This window comes from Lissotriton vulgaris, chromosome 6 (assembly GCF_964263255.1).
Source record: "Lissotriton vulgaris chromosome 6, aLisVul1.2, whole genome shotgun sequence".
Lineage (NCBI taxonomy): Eukaryota > Metazoa > Chordata > Amphibia > Caudata > Salamandridae > Lissotriton > Lissotriton vulgaris.
Window position 1 is genome coordinate 502,717,526 of NC_141694.1, and position 26,966 is coordinate 502,744,491.

The window sequence follows — 26,966 nt, forward strand, 5'->3', positions numbered from 1 at the left end:
TGCAGAAATAAAGACAGAAGAGGACACAGGAATGGTGGCGGCCGGTTGGCCGGATGCTTTGAGGTAAGTTTTATTTGGGATAATTAACCCCCCCCCGCTTTACCATCCCTGTGGTGCAAAGTAGAGTACATTGGTGTTGAGTAGAGGGGACTGATTTTTGTAAACATTTTTAATAGTCTCCCGTTTGTCCCAATACCTGCGACCTGGTCCACGAGCATAATTGTGCCCATTTATAAAAAGGGCGAAAGATCTGACCCTGCAAATTATAGGCCCATTTCGCTCCTGGACAACACACTGAAGATCTTGGGTAGGGTATTGTATAATAGAGTTAACGACTGGGCCGAGGAAATGGGGGTACTAGACCGTTGTCAAATGGGTTTTAGATGTAAGGTTGGGACTATCGAACAATGCCTAAATTTAAATCTTTTAATAAGCAAATATAACATAGCCAAGGCATCGCCCATTTACCTTGCATCCATGGATTTATCGTCCGCATTTGACCTGGTAAATAGGTCAAAATTGTGGTCGACTCTTTTGTCCTACGGCCTAGATGCCCCCTTGGTACACTTCCTTGCCTACCTGCACAAAGATACAAAGGCGCAGGTACGGATTGATATGGAGGGCACAGTTTCCGGGCCAATTAATGTTGAAAGAGGTGTGAGGCAGGTGTGCGTTTTAGCACCCCTGTTATTTATTATCTACATAAATGGCCTGAGTAATTCCCTGAAGAGGGCCACCACAGATGTTCCCAAAATCAAAGGAGGCTTACTACCCTGTGCTCATGGGATTAACACCTAATGCCCTACGCGCACTAGTCAGGGATTTTTCTTATTATATGGGGAACCTGGACCTTAAGGTAAATTTTAATAAATCATTTATTATGTCCTGTGGGCTGGGCGCCAAACAACTAAATTCCATCACGGTAGGAGCTGATAAGTTGCTCTCAACTAAGACTTTTCTATATTTAGGTATGGTCTTTGCTGCGAACGGCCTGTGGAGTGGGCATATTGCCCACACCACAGGCAAGTTCTCAAAGGCCATAAACTCAATTTTATCCCTTCCCAGACCGAGGAGAATTGGAGCAACTAAAGCAATCCTAAAGATATACAGTCTACAATGCACTCCTGTGGCAACCTACGGCGCCAAAATCTGGGGGTTAGTAAAAACCCCTACATTACAAAGAGAAGAGAATCGGCTCTGTAGGAAACTGCTGGGGGCCCCCATTTCATCATCGGGGTACATCTGTCACTCAGAGTTGAATATACCGTATATCAGTGATTTTATTGCTGCAAGGCCTGCACTATTCTGGCTGGCCATTTGGGCAAATGACTATGCTAGTTTAACACAGGATATCCTGAGGGAGTGCCTAGCCTGTGATAAATGGAACAGGATCCCATGGCTTTGTGGTATACAGGAAGGTTTGTCTAGCATAGGCAGAGGTGATCTCTTTGATAACCCATCTCATATCAAGAGTAATGATAAAAAGGAAGTCAAATTTGAACTATATGCCACCTATAATGAAAAGAGACTGTCAGATGAGATGCGGAAACAAACTGTTGTGTCCTATACTAACAATGGCTTATCTATTCAGCAACTTACATTGTATTTGATACTGCCAATGTCTAATTGGGAAAGATCCTTACTCTTCAGAATGAGAGCCGGAACTATTAAGTTTTCACTCTGTTTTCCTTTGGGACACAGCACACCTGGAAATACTCTGTGTCCTTGCGACGGAGTTAGTAAACAAAATGATTTACACTTCTTTTTTATTTGTAAGTTCTATATGAAATATATTAAATGGTTTTTAGCCCCATATTTTAAAAAACATAGACCGCTCTCCTGGAATCAGTCCTATTTAATGCTCCTAAAATTAGAGGATGATGATATTCCGCACAAGCACTTTCTTAAAAGTTATTTTTAATGTACGTAAAACAATGGAATGCCCCTGATTTATTTACACTATCTCTGACTGCTGACCTCTTTTGCACTTTATATAATGAGAAATATGTTACTTTGTAATTGTATTGATATGTATTTTATTACATCTATTACATTTATTGTAACTTCTAAAAAATGTTGAATTGTATTTTAACTGTGCTTTTATGGATTTGTTGGAATCCGAATAAAGATTTTGAATCGAATCGAGTAGAGGGGTGTAGAGTGCAGAGTAGATTAGAGTGGCATAGAATGGATTGCTACAAAGTGCAATGGTGTAGACTGGAGTGGTACAGAGCAGAGTACATTGGTGTTAAGTGCAGCGGCATAGAGTGTAGTGTTGCAAAATAGAGTGGCATAGAGTGGAATGGGGACGAGTGGTGTGGTGTAGAATACCGAGGTGAAGAGTGCAGTGATGCATAGTAGAAAAGTGTTGGGTAAAATGCATTGCTGTAGAGTGGTGTAGAGTAGAGAGGCGAAGAGTAAAGTGGGGCAGAGTAGAGTGAAGTGGTGTGGAGTGATGCAGAGTAGAGTGGAGTGAGGTAAAATGAAGTATGCATGATGGGGTAGTGCACTGCCCTTACAGACCACACATCTTCAAGTGAAATGCCCATTACATTTGTGCAGACATACAGTTTTACTGATAAAAGTATACAGTGCACAAACAATAATGTGGGGAAATGTCAATAACGATTATATTGATTTTTTTATCTTAGTAAAATATTTGTTTTCCCCAAACTTTGGAATTACCAAAAAATGTGCTTCATTTGTGATTTTCTAATTCTGATATATTCTGAAATATCTGTAGTTAATTTACAGACATTTAAATTTTGTTGTGTGCTAGAAAACAAATACGATTGTACAACCCTCCTCAAGCACACCCACAGCAGTCAGCATGCTAGTCACATAAATCCTCGCATTTTGAAGTCAGATGAGGAAAAGTAAACACCAAGCTACCAGTAAGACAGAGCCTGACCCTCGACCTCTGTCTTTGAATATACAGAATATGTGACAAGAAAAGATGTAGATTTAAAGTCCTGTTTACAGAAATCTAGCACTGGTGGAAGAATAGAGTGAATCGGTTTTGGGAAACGGCAGGGACAAACTCAAGCTGAAGAGCCTAAAATAAACTGTGCCACCAAATAGAATGCAAGCGAATGGGAGTTGCAAACCACAAAGCCCATGATAAGCAATGGGCAGAATGCATTTCCATGGAAACTTTCTGAATGTCCCTAAGGCATCGTTAGCGAACCAGGCAGCTTGTCTGTCTGGTAGGCTTCGACCAAAAAAAAGAGCTCAGCACTGCGGTGGAAAATTATCAGCAGTTGAGGGGTTAAACACAGCTCTGTATTAAATAAGGAAAATGGGCTGCATTTTAAAAAAAAGTTCGCTTTATTATAATGTAATCACAAACATGGTAGCCTGCTGACCCAGCAATTGACTCTCCTTGTAAAGGCCTCCAATTTTAATGAGCTGCGATTTGAAACCTACCTCATCAATATTCATAAGCTAGGTCGAATTGTGACCTACCACAATTGTGAATTTTAAGAACCGACCCATTAGTCATAAAATGTTTTGCTTGTTGCACAAACATTGATCAAAACATTTCAACCAGTATTTGCGATCAGTTATTTGTACATCTGACCTCTAACATCTGACCTCAGCTTAAGCATCAAATGTGCACGTAAACGCCCAATAAAATTACTCAGTGTCTCAAAGAAACAGGTTTATTAAAGAGTGCATGTCTGCTCCATGCCAATATTACAAACTAAAAGTAGGCTCAGTTTGATTTTAACCAAGAAAACCAATAGAACTAGTTTTAATAAGATGAAAACATTATTATTATACCTTATGTTCGACTCCAACCAAATCCATGTATTGGAAACATTGTTCCCACGAAGTAGGCTTAGTGGAAGAGCAAACCAATTTTCTAAAAAATAAATAGATAAGTGTCCATCAATAACATGTAGCTTCATTAGTTTGGTAAAAATATATGATAATACCTGCAGTATGTTCAACAAAATCATAATACCATTGCAATCAGGTGCAGCAAATGGATCGTTTTTGTTAGAAGAAAGATGATGAAAATCAAAAGCAATCAGAGCAACATACCTCCACTTTCCAATGGATAGAATACAAGGTAGGCATCGGTTATGCTCTGGCCGTCAACTTCCTGCAAGTGTGAAACAAAAAGTAAGGGCTATACCACAAGCATTGTAGCCTGTCACAAGAAACTTGCATTTAGAGTGAGCACTGAAAGAAGGGACAACCTTAGTATTACTTCAGTACAAGAGACAAATATATCCTCTTTTCAAATCTAATATCATATCAAAGTATTTATATTTCAAGATAAGCCTTAAACCTGGAGCTGGCTAGCTTTCTTCCCAATATGTTCACCCTGAATAGTTAAGCGGTCTTAGGGTCCACATTTAATGAGGTGGGTCCACTGAGTTCTGTGGGCAGCGAGTTTCATCAGTTATTTACATAATTGTCTGCCCGGACTAATACCTGAAGGGAAAATAAGTGTCCTCACTTCAATAAATCAATTAGAGTGACTCTGTATAGTATTCCACTATGTAATAAAGAACACTACGCAGCTATGTCACTTATACTAAAATAGTTATTATATATAGAACCTCTTCGCTTGTTGGGAATCACTGCAGTTGTACCTGTTTCTTTGAAGAGTGTTTTCCCTCAGTTACCTATGAGGCACTTTTTGACCCTTACAGCTTCACCTAGGGGATAGTTACAAACACTCAATGTTTGGAAACCCAAACTGCGCCCAATCAACGTTAGAGACACATGGGAACGTAGAAGTGAGCCTAAAGTATTGCCCTTGGTGACCTAACCATTCAATGGGTTCTCCAGCATATGGAGAGTGGTAGTACACATGTTTTACATCAAGTTACTAGGTAAGTAACTAGGTAAGTACAACTTGAAATAAGGATACAAGGAAGACAAGCCAGAAGAAATGACACCAGCACCTCAACTACTCTAGGTAGGTAAAAAACAAATGTCTGAAGCTCTTCCAAGCAAAAGCTCCCAGCAGAAAATGTCCTCTCTCAACAGAGCATCTATATCTACGTGCAGTTCAATCATAAATATATTTATTTCACATTTTTGATAATATTAAGGAATTTCAGAAATGAGGCATGCAAAAATATCTCAACGCAGAAGTTGCTGTTGTCCACCAGCAAAATACTACAGTATACAGGGGCAGTGATCCTGGAATATCCCTCCATGCTGTCTCTCAAACAGATGACCGTAGATTAAATTGACCCCAGCAATTATGGTTAAATCACGAATAAGGCTCAGGTGCAGTTTTAGTGCTCAACATGGCAACCAGTTTATTTATTTAACATAGTTCGTACCCCTAGAGGTGTAGCAAGTAGGCATTCAAATATCAGAACCTGATAGCAGGTGGGCAATGTATCTATATTAGTAAGCAGTTAGGCTTGGACTAACTGTGTAATGTGATGTTCTTTCCTACAACCATCATGAACAATCCTCGACTGTTGACTTCACTACTAAACATCAAAGACCCAAACAGGACGTATTGGTGTATCCATGATCTCACCGCAATGTAAACTATGATATACAATGGCAGTATTTGTTACCACGGATTATCTACTGAAACAGAGTTACAGACACATATGCAAAAGGGCGAAAGGAAAGATGCTGGTTGAAAGGAATTAGTTGGAGTGAAATTACATGAAAGAGAGAGCTGTAGAATAGGACAGGAGGTGAGTAATAAACAAAGTGGAGAACGAGTGACTGCAGGAGGAGAATTGGGCAAGAGAAAAGAACGCTGCAAGGGGATAGGCTAGGTTCAAGGAAAAACTGCACAGAGACAGCCGACAGGAAGAAAGCTGCTGGAGGAGAGGCATGAGAGAGAATGACATCCTGCATGAGGATATTAGCAGGAAGAGAAAGCGTCAGACAGTGCATTCAGAAGAGTATAAAGCTGCAGACAGACATATTTGCTATTGGAGGGAAGGGTTTGAAAAAATGTGGGACACATGACTGTGAGACTAACTGGGATGGTGTTATTTTGTAGGAGACCGGGGTGATTAAGAGACATGAAAATGTTGTAATTTATGGCACATTTGATAAGGTGTTAGTCTTGCTGCTATTGGCGCTGTGTTACTGTGTAGTTGGGGTTGGAGGAGTTGTGAAGTGTTAGTACGAGAGGTATTGAGAGGTATCAATCACTTTAGGAGAACTATTGCCTTAAGGGTTTAACTAAGCTGTTACTGTGAAGTTCTGGGAGGTAATACTGTAACAGGTGTTGTGAGCTCTTGGAAGACTTTATCCTTTTCAGGGCGAGCCCTCGTGATGCACTGCGCAGCAGTGCACTTGCTGGCGAGCAGTTTTGTATGGGTTTTCAAAAGGGACCTGGAAATTCCACACGCTTGTGCGTGTTAATTTCCTAGGTCCATTTTGATTGGGCTTTGCGTGCATGTTGTTTTCTAACAGAACATGCAATAGGCCATGGGCGGTCCATAGCTCCGCCCATGGCCTATTGATGTCGGTTACCAGCACCAAAGCCCATGTTTTCAATTATAGTGCTCAAACATGGGCGCGATAATTGAAAACATATGCTCGCAGTGGCGCGCGCTCAGGCACCACTTGCGGGGGTATTTTTTTTTATGTCTCGTTTTACAATAGCGATCATGAAAGCGATCGCTTTCAGTGCTGCTTGTTGTAGTTTAGTAAGGTGTTGGGGCATTTCCCTGCACTTACCAGGCAAGCATGCCTTTCCACAATGCATGTCATATTAGCACATCGGCGAGTCAAAAAATATAAAGCAATATTGTATAAATACATTTGGCTCCAAGTTAACTTTAATGCACCACTTCGTTTACAGTACCGCAACGCGTTCAGGAACCATGACAGCTTTACTCCGCTTGCATTACCTGTACAAATCCTCCCAACACTTCTATTACATGATTATGTCACTTGTACTGTATTACAGTCGAGCATTCAGAAAACTGCAGCACAGAGACGTAACTCCATTAACCTCCAGTGGGGCAGGTTCCAGAATGCTGAGGGGTGCAGGAGGTGTGCTTTATTGCATAAAGAGCTAATACATTTTTTATGGGTACACTGAATTAGTATGTACAAGACATCCTATATTCAGTTTCCATCAATAAATGACCTTCCCCGCGACAGGCGCATGATTCATTGCTGTCTTCTCTGAGCTTTGCCATTGGGCTGAATTATCTTCATGATTGTGTTAACCCTCCTTTGCCGCATTCTCCCATTTATGGCTGACTAGCGTCCCCTCCTTCGCGGCTGTACACTTTCTATTTTCGGCTCATCTGAAAGCTGTTTTTTTTCTAATAAAACGTGCATATCATGCAATGGAACTGGCTGAAAATGTCAGTGGCAGTTATGCTGAGATCGATTAAGGCACCTCTTCTTTTAAGCGGAACATATGAATATAGTCGTGCTTGTTTTCTCTTGCAAGAGATTTTGTATTAGTTTAATAGTCCCTAAAATCTTCACAGGTAATATGAATTAAACCGTGTGATTTACGCAAAATTAATATATGCTAGAGTGATGCCAAGACTTAAATGACATTGTCAGCAACAATGTAAAACATTTTCCACATTTCAGGTTTATGGAAAGAAAACTGATTTACTACTCTACAGAAAGAAGCTTGAAGAGTCACAGCATTGTTTGCATTCCTTACGGGCCACGTCACACCCTGTTGCTTCACTCCCCTCTGCCCGCCCGCCCGACCTCCCTGGACGTTCAAGCTGCAGGGGAGGGGGCTCTCTGCCCCTGCAGGCTTCTGCTGTCTCCCGGTCCCTTTCTCCAGTGCTTTCAATGGAGAATTCGCAGTGTATGTACCTGCTGTAAGCTCAACCGCTCGCAGTGCTTGCCTTATCAATAACATTGCTGTGCTCCTTAGAAATGCCAGTCCCCTTTCCCTGCATTGAAGTCGGGTAGGCACTACGCATTTCCAGATGCTTACTCCCCAGAATATATGGAACTATCTGTCCCATTGAAGCTATAAAAGCGGCGGTGGCTTTAAAGCGTCAGTACTTGTTTCATCTGAAGTATCGCTGATACTGCCCAACTGAAAGACACCTTTTGAAGCACTTCGCAAAATGTGCATTAACATCAAAACACATCGCCCAAACATAAACACCAGAGCAATTAACTATATTTTATTGCCTTGTACTGTATTTAAACACAGAGGGGCAACATATTCACAGCTGTGGGAGTAAGGGGTGGGGATACAGTTAAACACAACTGTAAACATAAGGTTAAGCACAAGCCCCTGTAGCAGATGCTTTAGCCCATTTAGTTACCAAACTATCGTTTTTTTGTGTCAGTATCTGTGTGTCTGTGATTCTCTGAGTGTCTCAGTCTGTGTCTGAGTGTCTGTCTCTGTGTGTGCATGTCTCTTTATGTATACGCCTCTATCTCTGTGTGTGCGTTTCTGTGTCTGTGTGCATGTCTCTGTCTTGTGTGCATATCTCTGTCTGCGTGTGTTTTTTGCTGTGTGCGCGTTTCTGTATCTGTGTGTGCATCTCTATGTGCATGTTTCTGTCTCTCAGTGCACATCTCTGTCTCGGTGTGCATGTCTCTATCTGCGTGCATTTTTCTGTGTGTGCGTCTCTATATGTGCATTTGTCTCTGTAAGTACGTCTCTTCTCTGTGTGTGCATCTTTGTTTCTATCTGTGTCTCTGTCTGTGTGTGCGTTTCCATAGGTGTGTCAGTCTCTCTGTGTGCGTGACTGTGCTTCTCTGTGTGTATGTTTCTATGTGCGTGTTTGTCTCTCTGTGTGCATTTGTGTGTGTTTGTCTCTATGTGTGTATCGGTGCATGTGTCTCTCTGTATGTTTGTCTCTGTGTATATGTCTACTGTTAGCCTCACTGGCATTGTAAACATGGCATGGGAACGCTATAATACACATACTTACTCCACATATACATACACACCTCCCAGTCTCTAACACACACAGTACACAGACCAGCAAAGATATCCAGCTAAATATAAACAATGCCAAATTCTCTAACTCTAACTAATACTAGACCTGTTGCATTGCAAATGCTTGTTATGGGAGGTACTTGTTTGTACAATGAGGCATTTTTAGGTCTCGCCTACGCAGTGCGCATGCGCTGTATAGGCAAAAATACCTTTTCCAATCGTCATGGCTTTTCAGCCAAACACGTGCACGCGTCCCATTGCCTTCAATGACAACAGATGCATGTGAGGAGATTTACTTGCGGGAGCGAGTGCCGCCATATGGTAGCAATTATTGCTTCCGCAAGTAAATCCCACAGGCCCCCCTTCTCCCCCCTACTTCTAGTGCACGCGCACACACAACTCCAGGGCTTGTTTTTTTTAAATTTATTTGTTTACTTTACGCGCGAGGCGCGCATGTGGCCAATGCTTGTTTGAAGATGTTACTGATAGAATTATTAAGGGAGGCATTGGGAGTGGTATTAAGGTGATGTAGTTGTGTTATATTAAATGTTTCTTTTATTTATGAAGCGCACAAATCACACAAGAAGGTATCCCGGTGTTGAAGCAATAGCAGTATGGGCCGAGGCAGGGTGGAGGTTAATGGGAGAGCCAAGTCTTAGGGTTCTTGCAGAATTCAAGGAGTGAGGAGGTGGCTCTGATGTGCAGGGGCAGATCATTCCAGGCTTTATGAGCAAGGTATGAGAAGGCATAACCACTAAATATGATACTGTGAATGCAGGAATGAGTGTGAATAGGAGTACAGCTGAGCGAAGGTGTCCTGTAGGGGTGTGGGAGGTTATGTGGCTGTTGAAGTATGTAGAGCCAATGCTATGTAAGGTTTTGCACATGTGTGCTTGAGGAGCTTGAAGAGTGCTCCTTTGTGGAGTTGGAACCAGTGGAGCTCTTTGAGGTGCGAGGTGATGTGAAGAGGTGGGGAGGTAGGGGTTTGAGCCAAAAAGAATCTTTGCCCGTGGCAACAATAATCTACTCACTGAGGCACATGTCATATGACTACAATTAACAGATGCTTTCTACATCTTCTAGATGACCCATTAGTTGATTTATGTCAACTTCTTAGCCACTGGACATTACAAAAAAGAGAACAATTTGGTTCTAACCGACTAACTGCATCAATAGCGCAGCATGGTATCTTCATGAGATGAAATGACAATGCACCTTACATGAACAGATGATTTACATTTTCAGAGGGAAGGAAAGCATTTTATTTGTACTATCTACTTTGCCATTGTAGAGAATAGGCTGCGTGTAAAGGCTTACACAATAGAAAGAACAAACAAATCCTACCTGGCCAGCCATTAGCTCATTTGACACCTACGGAAAGAAAAGGAAAACAGTCAATCTCAATAACTGCCATTATAGCATAATGCAATAGTTTGACAATTGAACTATTTTCAATAGGAAATATAAAGAAGGGAAAGTACATCTCAACACTTTTCCACAGGTTAAGCAGTAAAGTATGTTGATTATTTTCATATCCACGCTCCCTCATCGTTTGCTCCCCCTGCAGTATTTAATTCCACCAGCATTACTTTGTATATGTTTTAATATATACAAACCCCAGCATAAGTTTGAACAAAACTTATGAGGTAGCTAACTTTTAAAACACATTAGCAGGTCATATAAACAACATGTGTGATAATGAAAGGTTTAGTCGACTTCGACCAGACTCTGCCACCTGAAGGCTGCATACAAGAGCAGGCTAGCATTTAGCATGCTGTAGTGCTGGAAGAGACACTTGTATATATGGTGACATTGGCCACTAGTGGACTACTGGGCTTAGGTTGGGACCCACTAAAGGGCCTGTTCCACAGTCCATTTGTGCTAAACGCACAGCTATTCACAGGGTTGAAAGGGGCAAACCTGGGAACTCGCACTATGCAAAAGTGAGATATCTTAAGAGGAACTTGGGTTACTTATGCCCTTCAGCCACCACTAGCAACTCTGAGCTTTCTGCTGCCAAACACCAAGTCTCAGTTTATTGGTAATCATGTAATACTGTAGTGCTAATCGACAACTTGCAATGTAGATATTCATGTATTTGCTTTTACGTATGCATTCATTGCTTCTAAAGAGCAAACCTAGCCAAACGGCAGAGAAGGACTGCAATGATCAAAGACACATGCAGGAAAATACGTCCGAATTTCAAGCATTGGAAAAGTGAAAGAGAAATTCATTTTCCGATTCACAAAATCACATTTGTTGGAATTTTAGTCTTAAATTGCCTTTCTGAATAGGAATATTTATTCGGCATTGTAGATTTTCTTAAATTATAATTCACATCAGGGGCAGAACTCTGAGAACTGAAATATTTTGGTGACAATTTCCACCCAGGAGGTTCTGGGAAATCCGCTCCTGTGAAATGCCGGAGGAATTGCTTTCCTGTGATGGGACAGTGATGGTAACAATCCAATATTTCGAGAGAGTACAGGGTGAGGGGGTTTTACACAATGCAAAATACGTTCCCTGAAAAGAAATGTGTGCATATGCACATGTTAACAATTAGTGATTCAGAATTTTTCATCTTTTGGAAATTCCACATGAATACATTTTACAAATTGAAGCTGCTGGAAATGGCCCTTTTTTCAGGGTTATCCCCAAACTTTTTGCTTCTTCCTCCTATTTTTCGTGACCTATATTTGTTGGCTTCAGAACAATGGGGACTTTACCACCGCTGATCAGTGCTAAAGTGCATATGCACTCTGTGTAAACTGTTATAAATGGTTATCCACGACTGGCATGTTTGAATTATTGGTAAGTCCCTAGTAAAGTGCACTAAGTGTGCCAAGGCCTGTAAATCAAATGCTATGAGTGGGTTTGCATCACTGGTTGTGCCACTCACCAGGCTAGCCCTGTAAATGTGTTTCAGACCTACCACTGCAGTGTCTGCATGCAGTTTGTAACTGCATGTTGACCTGGCAAGGGCACCCACTTGCCAGGCCCTAACCATCCCTTTTCGTACATGTAAGACACCCCTAAGGTAGGCCCATGGTACACCCATGGGCAAGATGCAGTGTATGTGAAAGGAAGGACCTGTACTGTGGTGTGTGACGTCCTGATAGTAAAATAACTCCAAATTCGTTTTTCCACTATTGAAAGGCTATCTGTCCCATAGAATAGCATGGGAGATAGTTTGTAACATCTTACAAGTATAACGTTCCATGGGGACAAGATGGAGGAATAAAGTTTAGGCTCTCTGAATTTAATAACACATGGTTTAATAAAGATGGTTTTTAAATTGTGTGTTTGAAAATGCCACTTTTAGAAAGTAGGCATTTTCTTGTTTAACCATTCTGTGTGCCTCTGCCTCGTTGCATATTGACTGTCTGGTTTTGGAGAGACAGGGGCTGGAGATGTGCAGTCACTGTAGACAGCCATTGGGGGGTTGAGGTGTGCCTGGCCTGTCCTGATTGACTCAGAGCTGAGTTGAATAGACCATGGCTGCATTTAGAGTAATGGGAGGAGTTTCCCTTGCACCTAAATAGGACCTGTCTCGCTTGCACAATTCTGTCTTCACCCCATGTGGTAATACTGCACCAGTGAGGACATAACTGGTTTGGACTGGGCTCAAAGAAGAAAATAGACCTAAAACCCCAGAATTTTAGATCACTTCTGGACTCAAGAGGAACCTTTGCCAAGGAGAAGAGCTGGAGAGCTGTGAGGAGGAGTACGGCCTCTTTGCTCTGTGGGGTTGGCCTGCCTTTGCTGCTTCTGCCAAGGAAAGGACAAAGACTGGAACTTTGCTGAGAAACCTGCTTGAAGAAGAATCTCCAAGGGCTTGTGTGTGCTGGCCTCCTGTTCTGAAGTCTCCAGGACACAAAGACTTCACCCCCAGCTGCCCTGAACTCTACTGCTGAGAGTTATAAACTGCTAAGAGGTGCCTGCTCCAGTGTCAGACCTCTGGAGGTTGTTTGTGCTGTTGGCAGCTAGAAGAAAGCTAAGAGAAGCAAGAAAAGCCATCTTCGACGCCGTCAGCGATGCGGTGATGCGATGACCTGCACCGAGGCCAGGGGCACCGTTTGTGAAGTACACAACCCACCCCCTGGTCTGCGCCACAGCTCTGACACCCTTCGATGCTTGCCGTTATCGTCATTCCTGACGCCAGTGTTGGCACCCACTCCATCACAGCCAGTGTTTCCATCCTGTTATCGCGCCACTGATAACTGCCAAGGGTGATTTCACACACTCGCCGACTTGGTATTGCCTCACCGGAACCGACCCCCTCACTGCCAATGCAACCCACTTCCCCTGTCCTGGATTTGACACGCCGCCACCTCCCAGTCACGATGCCTCGCCTCCCCCGTGGCAGCCAGGGAGCCGGCCTCGACCTCAGCACCAACGCCTCACCTCCACGACACCAGGCATGGAAATACACTTTTTTTAAAAACTTTTTTTTCATTTTCTCACATATCAAAATATACAGGAATGATGGTTCACTGTCAAATACAGCATCCTAAAGTTAAGAATATGGACAGCAGATTGAAGTACTGGAAGATATCAAAACAATGGGCATCAGAGTATCAGACGTTGCAGACCATTATAATCACAATCCCCTCATTTGCTCCCATTTCACCCTTTAGTCTCTCTTCGGAAATCGCAACAGCCCTGGATCCCCGGACCTATCATACAGAAAAAGCCAAACAGTGTATAGATTGGATGGACAAATGGGTAGCTCTAGAATCCATTGGTAGCTCTAACCCCACACCCTCCGGGACTATGCCTCGTTCCAGTTGGGCGTTTGTGGTCTGCCGTAAAGTCTCTACATAGGATCAATAGGGGACCCATATGTGTTAGGGCAGGATGTGCAGGCATAATGCTTGCATAAACCTCACAGTTAGTATTACAGTAGGCAAGGCTGAGTAACCAACACTGCAGAGTAGGAACCGACCTACGGCCCCACAGTATAGCAATTTCCCTTTTGGCCAGCCGCAGATCGAGGGATGCAAATCTTCTGACCTTTTCTGGGGAAGTTAACTGTATAGCATAGTAAAGCCATTTCCGGTGTAGGAATAAGGGTCAAGTTAGTCATGGTTCCTAATGTACTGTGTACCTCCTCCCAGTGGCCCTGCAGTTTAGGACATGTCCATATGAGGTGTGGTCAGGTACAATTGAATAATTAGGCAGTGTGTCGCGCAGAGCCGAACGGATTTGGCCTAGAACGAAACTGTCCATGAAGGAGACATCTTGGAAATGGGCATTGCCCGACACTGAGAAGATATGCCCCTCCAGGTATTAATCTCTCATTTTGGTGATTTCTAAGCATGGGCGAATTTAGCGAATTCGGGATCCGCGAATTTGCGGATTTGCGAATTTGCGATCCGCAAAATTCGCGAATTCGTGCGAATTTGCGGATTTGTTTATTTTTGCATGTTCGTGGGTGTTCGCAGGGCGCTTTGCGTGTTTGCGGGTGTTCGCGGGGCGCTTTGAGTGTTCGCAGGTTTTTTTTTTGCCTGGTTAATCACTGCCACCCTCTGGTTTATTATGCCCTTCTGCCCTCTGTACCACTCGTTTCTGTGCCCTTCTGCCCTCTGCCCCACTCATTTTTTGTCCCCTTCTGCCCTCTGTCCCACTTTTGTGCCCTTTTGCCCTTTTGCCCTCAGCCCCACTTAGAATGGCGCCGGCAAGCTGCCAGCGCCATTCTAAAATAGCAACAAAGAGCTTCAACAGGAAGCACTAATAGATAAAGTAAAGCAGGTGCTCGAGTTGAAGGTCAAATTAAGTTACACAATCATTAATCACCCCAAGTTCGGGGTGATTAATGATTGTGTAACTGAATTTGAGCTTCAACTCGAGCACCTGCTTTTCTTTATCTATTAGAGCTTCCTGTTGAAGCTGACTTTTGTAACTATTTTAGAATGGCTCTGGCAGCTTGCCGGCGCCATTCTAAAAGAGTTACAAAAGTCAGCTTGAACTTTTGACCCAATCCGTTCAGCTCGCGGATTTTGCGGGAAATTCGCGAATCTCGCGGATTGCGAATTTACCGAAAATCCGCAAAATCCACGAGCGGAACGGATTTTCCGCCCATGCTTAGTGATTTCGAATTTGGCTAAGGTACGTTGGACCAGTTTTTCTCCCTTTATTGGCAGCCAGGGGGCATTGGGCAGGGGCAGTGCAGAGGAATATAATGCGGTGGCACCAGAGAGCCGCTTTAGCCTATCCCAAGCCCAACAGGTGGTGGAGACTGTCTGTATGTCATTACGGTCTCTGGGAAAGCCCTTGGGCAGGACAGTGGACAGCCGTTCCGGCAGAACAAAGTCAGCCTCCAGGCCCAGAAATGGGGTCCTGCCATTAGGATGGAACCATGCATAGGCAGAGCAGCACTGGGCCACCAAATACTAAAAAAAGGGGACCCAGGACGCCATATCCCCAATGTCATACGGAAGGGACGGGCGCTTGCTTGCCTCCCCAAACCAGCCTGATGAGGTGTGTGCACAATGTTTAAAAAAAAACATTTGTGAGGGGTATGGGAATATTGTTAAAAAAATACAAAAATTTCAGGAGCACTACCATCTTAAGTATCGCAACTCTACCGGCAATTGACAGCGGTAAGCGTAGCCCCCTTTCCACTTGTGCTGCTAGGGTGCAGACTGCTTGTCCATAATTCAAGCAGAGGATCTGGGCAGAGTCCAGGTGGATATGAATGCCCAGATATTTAACCGAGTTCTTGCACCAGTCAAGAGGAAATTTGCATTCCCACAGAACTGTACTTGTTGTTAAAGGGAAGATCACCGACTAGTGCCAGTTTATGCCTAGGCCTGAAAAGCAGCCAAATCTGAGTATTTCTCTAATGAGAAGCTCCATATTTACCTGTGGATCTCTAACATACAGAACGGTGTCATCTGCATAGAGCGAAAACAGAAGGGGACCGGTGTTGAATTGCACGCCTCTATGCATATGTTGTTCCTGGAAATGGGCAGTGGGTAGCCTTGTTGTGTGCCACGTGAGAGTGAAAAGGGTCAGGATAGCGTGCTGTTCAATCGAAGTCTCACCGTGGGCCGGATGTTTAGCAATGCAGTGGTGGCTATAAATCCCAAGGGCATGCCCATGCGGCACATAACCGAGATGAGAAAGGGCCATTCTAAGGAATCAAAAGCTTTTTCCACATCTAATAGGATTGCAGCGGCTGGGACATCTGCGTTGATTCTGTGGATAACAGAGAAGAGCGTTCTGAGATTTAGGGCCCGATGTAGGTAGCCAAATACCGGTCGGTAACGGCCGAAATTACCGAATTTCGACCGTTACCGACTAGTATTGGGCTTTCCGGATGTCGGTGGCAATTTCTAAAGATTCGGTATTTTACTGAATCGCTAATTATAAGGATTCGGTAAAATACTGAATTCTTAACATACCAATTCGGTAAAATACCAAATCCAGGATGTAAGAAGCCCTCAAGTTAGTGCATTCCTCAGTAAAGGATTCGTTATTTACCACCAACTAGAAGTTGGGGTAAATAATGAAAACCCTTGAAAAAGCATTTTTTTGCTTTTCCAACAGTGCCATGTTGCAGACATACATGCCCTTAGGGCATGTATGTCTGCAACATGTGCACCCATACACAATTGAGGGGTGCAACAGGGTGTCAAAGTGACACCCTGCCACCCTTCAATATTTCCCCCAATTACCAAATCGGTATTTACCGATTCGGTAATTGACATTCATTCCTATGGGCCTCCAGGCGGGGAAGATGGCGGCCGACTAAGATGTCCGGTCGCGAGCTCCCGAGTCGCCAGCGCTGCTAACTGATGCCTACACTTCTCCAAAGATATGGATGACCGGCTCTATAATCATTAAACGACCTAACTAAGGTGAGGGCTACATAACCGCTAGTCCCTGTTACCCGATATGTTATAACTCGCTCACTACATTTAATTAGCCGACAGAAAAGAAGCATTTCTCCCGAAGTAATCACCTTAGCAGCAGTAGCTAAAAAGTGTTCACCTCCGAGAGTCGCGTAAGGAAAAACTGACTCACCGAGAAATCACCGAGACACGGCGGTGCGGAGCACAGCTTGACGGTCACCGGGGGGGGGGGCTGCAGTCGAAGGAAACCGTATGCTGGAGCGAGGAGCGCAGGGTGAGCACGGCGCCCAGGCAGCGGTGACGGAGCTCTGGGTGAGAGCGAGAAACGCCGCTCGGTGCCGCAGAAGGGCACTGGGAGGAATCACTTTCCTCTTCCGGGGGATAGGAAACAGAGTCAGCGAGGTCAACAGCGTTGCTTTCGGAGGCAGCCTGAAAACATTCTGTCACGAAGAAGGTGAGAACAATAGTACTGCACAAGGAAGTGAAAGTGACATTTCAAACATTATAAATCACCATTACTGTAATAAAGCTAGTAAAGCAAATCCTCAGCACTTCCTAAACGTGAAAATAAGCGTGAAATCGAATAAAAACCAGAAACACCAAAAAGACCCACAAATATCAGATGACTGTTACTTGATGATTAGAAAGGGAAAATTGGCTGTTTCTGAGGACAAAATTTCGACTGTACTTAATTTACCATATTCTACCTCGCAAGGGGAGGAGAAAAACAAGCAGCATTACCAGAACGCCGTAGAACATAGCCCTGTGGAGGAAGGCGGTGTACAAGAACTGGGGGCAAAAAATATACAAGAATTTACCCCCGCTTTGCCCTACACCACTAGGTCAAAAAAGACACTGGTAGAAAAAACAATACTCCCAGATTCACCGGACAAAAAAGAAAAGGTGACTGGAAGATCAGTCTATTCTCTAAGAAGTCGTAATTTACCTAAACAAAATATTTCGCTAGTCGAGAAGAAAAAGAATATCACCCCAAGAAGCACAAAGAAGAGAAATCTACCGCGACTGGATGTACTATCAGAAAGTATTAAAGGTAGAGTCTCAAAAACGAAAGCCAGTGGGAAAACAGTTAAAATCACTCCATCTCTAAGATCATATTTTAAAGTGCAACAAGTACTGCAGATACGAGGCGGACAGCCCACCGTGGGGACTATAGCAGAGAATAGTTTAATATTCACATCCTCCTCAGCCACGTCGACCATATGTGAAGCTGGTAGCAAGGGTAAAAAACGCATTGGTGAAGACGAGGAAGAAGAGATACCTGCTTTAGAGTACTTAGAGGTAAGCACGGAAGGAGAAGAGGAGGAGGAGATCATACAGCGTAAAGTCCCCCTAATCTCAGTTGAATTACCACAGACACTACACCAACCAACGCTAAAAACAACAATGAGTAATTCAGTGACACAACCTAAAGGCAAAGAAACTGAATCTGATATAACCCCACAAGAACAGCAAGGGGGAGCAACTGGGCTACAAGTTGAAAAAGAGATGGATGGTGATTTGCATGAATCTCTGCCAGGGGAGCGAGACATGGAACAGGATATGGATCATACGGTTGCAAGTAAGATGGAAGATTTAATGGGAGCTCGCTTAGACAAAATGATGGACAAAATCCTGGGAGAGATGAGAGAGAAATTCTCAATATCAGAAGGGAATCAAACTAAAATTCAAGAAGTAGTCGAAAACCTTGACCAGAAATTAAACGATTTAGGAGTACGAGTAACGGCTGTGGAAAATGAGATTGGCTCCTTAACTAAAAAAGTAGATGCAAACCAAAGAGAAATACGACAGATAAGAGATAGTGAGAGAGCCATCAAAGAAAAACTTGAGTCCTTGGAAAATCAAGGAAGACGCAATAACCTCAGACTACTGAACATTCCTGAAAACCTGGAAGGATCAGATATAAAAGCATATGTTATATCTCTGCTAGAGGAGTTCTTTCCCTGGGTAAAGGACTGTGAGCTATCAACAGATATTCAGCGGGTACATAGGGATCCTTTCAGAAAAAGTAAAGATCGTAAAGCCCCAAGGAAAATACGAATAAATTTCAGGACTTATTCTCTGAAAGAAAGATTACTCAATGAGGGACTAAAAAACGGATCTTTTAACAAAGATAACTGGTCATTTCGCGTCAGGTCTGATATATGTAAAGCCACACAAGACAGACAATGGGAGCTGGGGCAATACATGCAAGAATTAAAAAGTCTGGGGGCAAATGTTCAACTGAAATTCCCAGCTGCCTTAAGAATAATGTGGAGAAACAAAATGCACAACTTAAGAGAGCCAAAAGAGGTAGAAAACCTCATCCAGCTGATAAAAGATCAAATTGAAATTGACAAGATGAATCAAGTTTAATGAAATGGTAGGAGAAACTGAAATAACTCTTTGGTTAGCAAAAGACGAAACTGATTTAAAAGCCAAACAGTTAAATGAAAGGGGAAAGCGAAGGCATAACAACCACTTATTATTCAATAAAAAGGCTGGCGCAGCGGAGCCCGAAAAGGGTGGAAAATACCACCTGAAAGAAGAAGGGAGGCTTCCTCAGGGTGGGACGATTTGATTACACTGTACAGTAAACATGTAAGATATAACCATAAGTGGGTGGGGAGCAAAATAGGGAAAAAAACAAAAAAAATAACCTCAAATTTGGTAAACAAAGGTTTTCAATGGGGACAAGATGGTCCTTTTTTTCTCTTTAATTTTTTCAATCTTTCAACTAAATTTTTCTTTACAAAAACGGAATGGCAAAAGAAAAGACGATAAAAAGATGGAATGTTAACGGTTTGAGGACTCCCAAGAGAAGAAGAAGAATTTTGGAGTATTTGAAAGAGGTAGAAAGTGAGATAATTATTCTTCAAGAAACTCACTTAATAAAATCAGAGTGGTCTCAAATTGTGAAAAACTTACACTGGATTGGCTCAAGCACTCATACTTCACAAGACTGCAATATAAAAGGAGTAGCAATTATCATAAAAAAATCACTGAATGCTAAACTGGAATCAGAAGAGGTTGATAAAAAGGGAAGATGGGCAATGGCCAAAATTAGAATATTAGGCTCCACACTTATGATAGCAGGATATTATGGCCCAAATATTGACGACCCGGCGACACTTAAGAAATTATACTCAGAATTAATAACATCCACTGTCCCAGTAATCTTAGGAGGAGACTATAATATAATATTAGACCCGACCGTAGATAGGCAACCTCCGTCTAAACAAAGGAATTCACCGAAGATGAGGGAATGGTTGGGGATTTTCAAAAGAGATCTAAACATGGACGACATGTAGAAACAAAAAGGGGAAAAAACATATCCGTTTACATTCCACAATAAAAAATTAGGACATAAATCCAGGATAGATTTTTTCTTAATAAGCAACTCACTTCGAGATAAGGTTAAAAGCATCGAGCATCATCCAGCTCACTTATCGGATCATTCGGCTGTCCAATTAAAAATCTTATTTACACAAAGTCTAACACCGATGGACCCTGGATCGGTCAATCCTAACAACGGATGAAAGTGTGGTTCAACTGCTAAGATCGACAACTAATTACTTTGCAGATAATGGTGAAGAATCCTCTGAAAGAATTAAATGGGACACGTACAAAGCAGTGATAAGAGGACACTTACTTAGTCAGCCCTTCACCAACTTCTAAAGAAAAACTAACTGAGAGGCTATGTAAGTTAAAAGAGACCCTAACAGATTACTTGGAGAATATAGTACAAGAGAAATGGGAGAACAGTAAATTGGCTAAACACGAATATGGGGAAGGATGCGGGAAAATGCTAGCGTGGAAGTTGAAAACAGACCAGACAAGGAATACTATACTATCCGTGTATACCAAAGACCAATCAGCATTATGTGAAGACGACTCTGAAATTAGACAAGAATGTGCAGATTTCTTTTCAACAATATATAAAGAGGATATAAATCCATCAACTGAGTCAATTAAGGAATATCTAGAAGGAATAATAATGCCAAATCTAACAGAAGAGGAAATCGTTTCCTTAAATATCGATATAACATCTGAAGAAGTTAGATCTGCAATAGGAAGCCTAAAGAAGGGTAAAGCGGCAGGTCCTGATGCCCTACCCAATGAATTCTACATTGCTTTAATAGAACCTTTAACTGAGCACTTGACAAAAGTCATGAATAAGATATACATGGAGCATGAAAAAATCCCTGATTCATGGAATGACGCCACAATAAGTCTCATATTAAAACCGGGGAAAAATCCAAAAACCTGTGAGTCTTACAGACCAATATCTCTACTGAATTGTGACTATAAATTATTTATGAACATAATAGAAAAAAGATTATCAAAGCTAATGCCGAACTTGATCGATCGGGACCAGAAGGGTTTCATAAAGGGCAGACAAATTCAAGAAATAACACATGAATTAATTGCGACAATAGATGTAGCTATATCAGAACAGTTACCCCTCATGATCATCACTTATGATGCGGCAAAAGCCTTTGATCGCGTAAACTGGCAATTTTTAAACAATGTCATAGAAAAAAATAACTTGGGAAGTAATTTTAGTCACATGGTGAAGGAAATTTACTCAAACCCTAGAGCAAATATATTAGTGAACGGGAGTTTGACAAGTAACATCACTATTCAGAGGGGTACGAGGCAAGGCTGCCCCTTGTCGCCACTACTTTTCAATTTATATATTGAACCGTTAGCTTGCTCAATTAGAAACCATATTAAAATAACACCTTTTAAATACAAAAATTGGGAAAAAAAAGTGGCCTTATATGCAGATGACCTTATGGTGTTCACAGATAACTACAATAACTCAGAATTACCAATTAAGGAATTAATGGATAACTTTGGCAGGGTCTCAGGCTACTCAATAAATATTAATAAAACAGAGGCAATGAGTTGGAACTGTACGACAAAACCTACCTTCTCAAAGGAAAAAATAAGATACTTAGGGATTATGCTAACTGAAGATCTGAATAAAATTCCCCAACTAAATTTAAATATAGTAGCAAAAGAAATGAGAAGTCTTCTTAAAACATGGTCTGGTCTACCACTAAACTTTTTGGGTAAATCAAACGCAGTAAAAATGACCATCATCCCCAAATTTACATACCTTTTTAATACAATTCCGTTGGAGTTTAATAAAGCTGCCCTAAAGAAAATACAAGGAGAATTATCCAGTTTTATTTGGTCGAAAAAAAGCACAAGAATTGCTTGGAACAAACTCAGGAGAAGGAAGAATCAAGGGGGCATTGCAAGTCCAGACATTATTGAGTATTGCAGGGCTTTTCAGTTTAAAAATTTCAGAACGTTACTAATGAAACACAGTAATTTCCCAAGTTTCCTTCAACATATCACAAATGGAGAAGACTATTTCCTTTTCAAATTTGGCCATCCAAAATTTTTTAAGAAAGTAAAATTGAAGCTATTAACTAATGCGGTCAAACTATGGACGCAATTTAGAAGTATTTTGAGGATCCCATATTACAGCAATATGGCCCCAATTTGGGACTCACCTGGAACACCAGAATGCCTCAAAGACGCATTATCCAGTGTAATTAGACAGCTAGGTTTTGAAAAATGGGGTCAACTTTTATGTGAAAATGAATTAATATCATGGGAATATCTACATACAATAACGGAAGGGAAAGTGTCGAAGTTTAAATATTTCCAACTGAAGAGTTGGGCTAATGCTATCCCGAGAGAAACAACAGACCCAGGAAACTTTGAAAAGGAAATGACAAAGGAAGCCATAATAACAAAAGAAATATCAAAATGGTATTGGGCGTTAATTGAAGCTGGAGAAGAAGATCAATCAATATCGGAAAAAATATGGAGAAGAGAGTTTACCAACGAAGAAATAGATTTGAAGATGATGTGGAAAAAATCCTCTGAACTATGTTGGGAGTGTGTAAAACCCGCTGCTCTAAAAAGAAATCATCTGTTCTCAATACATAGAGCGTATTGGACTCCAAAGAGATTATCAAGGTTCAAAGGCGCATCAATAAAGGCCTGCAGTAAATGTGGCGAAGAAAAGGCAGATGATACCCATATGTTTCAACATTGCCCGGGGCTTGCGCAATTTTGGCAAGAAATTGGTAAGACACTCTCGGCTCTAATGAGAACCCCAGTAACTGTAAGTACCTCTTTAATTATTTTCGGGATCGCTTCAAACACCATTAGATTAAGTAAACCTCAGGAAAAGCTAATGTTTACACTGATATTATTGGCACGTAGAGAGATCTGTATAAACTGGATAAAACCGACACCTCCAACATATGAGGACTGGTTAAACTCTGTAATCAGGGTATGCAGGCTGGATAGGAAAGGGAATAATATAAAAAGAATGCAGTATTGGGATATATGGGTAAATTTTTTTACACCTGAGTAATCATCAAGACCCTCATTCTTGTGTCTTGATCAGTGCTTCTCTTTTTTTCTTTTTTTTTCTTCTTTTTTCTTTTTTTTTTTTTTCCCTTTTTTTTTTTTGTTTACCAATGATTAAAGCGGAGACAATAATCTCCTGGCAGAAATGGATTTCTGCCGAGTAGCTCTAGGGCTAGCTCATCACAGATCCTTGGAATTATTGTGTTGGATAAAGGTGAAATGGTGAAGTTTGACGGGTCTTGAGAAAAAGCTGGGAAACTCCCCTTGGGATACTTAACAGAGTTCTGGGGCAGTGAAGGCATATAATTCGAACAGACCGTCAATTCCCCCGAACACCTTATTATTCACATTCTTACCGCAATATGAGGTTATAAAAAATAAAAAAAAAAACATGTGCACCCATACACAATTGAGAGGTGCAACAGGGTGTCAAAGTGACACCCTGCCACCCTTCAATATTTCCCCCAATTACCAAATCGGTATTTACCGATTCGGTAATTGACATTCATTCCTATGGGCCTCCAGGCCCATAGCAATGAATGTCAATTACCGAATCGATAAATACCGATTCGGTAATTACCGAAACTTACCGATTCAGTAATTTTTTCAGTAAAATTACCTACATCCCATTTGCCTGTTCTTAAATACCGAATCGGTATGATTCGGTATTTAAGAATCGGTAATCTGGGATTACCTACATCGGGCCCTCAATGAGGTGGGCATGGTCATAGACTTCATTTTCCAAGGTACTGTTTGTTTGGAGGTCTGTGTGACTCCATGCCCGACACAACGCACCTCACACTTGGTGCCGTACTTTGAATTTATTGGTGTCACAACATCATAACAGGTGGAGCTATTTGTTTTCTACAAGCTTCATTTTGGAAAAAACAGTTTTTGAGTGCCATTTTACTACATGTGTGTTGGATTTTTGTCATTTTGGTCTTGTTGACTTTAGATAAAGATACTTTATTTTTCTAAACTGCTGTGGTGTCACTTTGTGGTGTTATCACTATATTACTGTGTATTTTGAGTACAAATACTTTACACACTGCCTTAAGGATAAGCCTGTCTGCTCGTGCCAGGCTACCAAGGGGGTGAGCAGAGGTTATCTAGAGTGTGAATCCCCCTTGCCCTGAATAGAATCAAGGGTCCTTACTTGGGCAAAGGTCATTACCCCTGCCAATTAGAACCCCCCATGTTGTATGGCGTTTTAGATTCCGAATGGATTTTCCCGATTCATGCCCTTATATAGGCATAAAAATTAAGCCCTTATTTAGGCATAGCCCATGCAGCCCAAATACAGGCATGGCTCCTTCCATCCAATCTCCAAACGTCACAACGATTTCTTGGAAAACCAGCTTAAGCCGTTAGGGTCTTCCCCTTGCTTGAATATTGATTTCTCCAAGAACTCAGTTAGTTTACAATGAACATCTATTCCTTAGGGGTTCATTCATGACATTCATATGCCCGACTTTATGTCAAATATGGCATTCCTAAATACCTTCAAGGTATAAATATACATTCACTTGCTATAGCAAAGCACGGTGGTTCGGTGCAGTTCGACGACCTACTTGCCCAACGCAGCTCGCTACAGCAAGTGCCGAAGGAAGCCGACTCTCCAGCTGACGCACTGATCAGAAAGCTGCCCTCCTCTGCCGAGATTCCAGCTCCAGTGTTTCTGACTCCACTTGCAGGGTGTTGGGAAATCAAGTCCCGACACAGAGATACCAGACCTCCTTCATTCTAAGGTATGGAGCTGATTAGAACCTAGAGAAACCTTTGGTAGAATCTTGGCAAAACTAAACCTATGCTACAGGCCATACTTACTTCCTCCCTCGTACTAGACTTAGGTTAGATACATTGGTGGTAGGCGTATTTTAGAAGCACCAGTTGAGTATTTTAGCCTGTGTTATTTATGTATGTATTTTTATAAGCTTAGAAACCATACAATGCTCTTACAGTATTATTTCATATTACTGTTTACATTGTATGCATTATACTTTGCATTCTGCCTAACTATTGTAGCAGTTCACCTCTCTTTCATGAGAAAGAAGACTGTTCAATAAACCCTTTTTATTGAAACGCCCGTCTCTCTATTTCTGGGCAAAACTCTGTGGAAACAAAGCATGCTCGATTGACTGAGTGACATACTTATCTATTGTTTCCATGACTCTGAAGATAGTTATTCTAGTCCTAGGGAAACAAAGTTGCCATTTTTATGTGGTTGTCAGAAACTAATCCCACCTTGTGTATTCGAGAAAGTTTCTAGTGACCTCTGAGCTAGCTGGCACTCACTATTAAGTTTAGTATATTCGATAGAGACCTCCTGACCTAAGTCCTACTTTATATCTATAGGATATACTATCCCAATGAGCAGAGCCTATTGGGAATATAGGAACAACACTACATGGCGTCCAACGTTTGGGACGGCACTCATTTACCGCTAGATACTAAAGTAATTCAGTCATGCTTTTCTCAGAGACCCCTTTTTCCATAATACTCCAATAGACGTCTGGAGTGTGGAGCGGGATAATATCCGCCATAGCTGAGTAGGACAAAAAATCTCATGTATTAGCTTTTTGGTTTATTCAACGTTGAAGGATACAGTGTTCCAAAATATTGTGCACCTTATCTTTGTTTCCTTGAAACTTGCTTTGCAAACTTTCAGTCAATAAAATGCCAGAAGCTACAACAGCACCGAGAACGGTAGAGCTGTGGCTGATCCAGCAGCTTTTAATATAACAGGTTTCAAAGAAACCAACAAGGATGCTATAATTATTACTCCAAATTTAAGGAGAACCATCACTATAAAACTTATAAAAAAATGGCCTATCAGCAAAAGGTGGTAGGGCAGTTTTTGTGATAGAGACACATGAATATCACCAGACAGAGGTATTCTATTCATAGATAGTCTTCCCTGAAGCAGATCCAAGAACAAATGTGTTTCACTTCTATAAAGAAGATAAACCATCAATGGAATACATTCCTTTCAAGGATATTGAAATTCCACTAACATACCAGGAGCATGCGCTCTGGTTTAAAGGCGCGCTAAAACATATAAATCATATTACCAGGCTCGGTCCCCTAGGTAGACCAGGAGCAACATGGCTGGTCTTAGCCAGCTATACACCACAAGCTGAAATTAATGAAATGTCAGATGTGGAACTACGAGCTCAACTCAAAGAGCTAATCAAAATCTATAGACAATTGGTTCAATATGTCATGCGTACTTTTACAGTCCAGCCGGCAAAAATGATTCCACAACACCCCCCTCACCAGGGGATCACATATAAAATTACACCACAGACTTTACATTCAGTCGTTCGTAAATTACCTGCAAAACGGAAACAAATTCCATTCTGGATAGCTCAAAAAATTACTCAAATCAAAGCAGTATTTCAAAGCAATACTACCCCTCATTAGAAACACAGAATTTTAACTATCTGTTTACCAATGGGGAACGCACCACATCTAGAGGACTGCGACACTTGGGGTACAGTCTTTGCTGCAATTTACACTAAAACACATGTTGTTCCGTCTATGCTGGTAATACCAGACATCCTGAAACAGATTCAAAATGAATACGGTGCAGAGCCCGCTATAAATCTAGGTATGACAATACTGAAAGATTTCAAACAGGTTTCAACAATAATATTAGCTAATATTAAAGATGGAGCAGCATCCGTGGCGATCCGCTAGAAGTTAAGGGAAGGCAAAAGCTTGGCAGACAACTTTTTAGAAAAGTGTGCGCTGCTCGAACCTCCAAAAACGCAGAACAACTTACAGTCAATTCTAGGTTTCCTAAATTTCGGAAGAACATACATTCTAAATTACGC

At 41.7% G+C, this 26,966-nt stretch overlaps 1 protein-coding gene across 1 annotated transcript in view; it reads right to left on the minus strand.

The window, feature by feature from the left end:
- Positions 1 to 26,966, minus strand: part of LOC147707494 (CD109 antigen-like) — a 502,391-nt gene that overhangs the window by 175,811 nt on the left and 299,614 nt on the right. Inside the window, exons 16-18 of the mRNA XM_086926510.1 lie at positions 10,223 to 10,249; positions 4,048 to 4,108; positions 3,784 to 3,865 (exon numbers count right to left, since the gene is read on the minus strand). Of these exons, the coding sequence (XP_086782636.1) occupies positions 3,784 to 3,865; positions 4,048 to 4,108; positions 10,223 to 10,249 (170 nt within the window). The remainder of the gene's footprint in view (positions 1 to 3,783; positions 3,866 to 4,047; positions 4,109 to 10,222; positions 10,250 to 26,966) is intronic.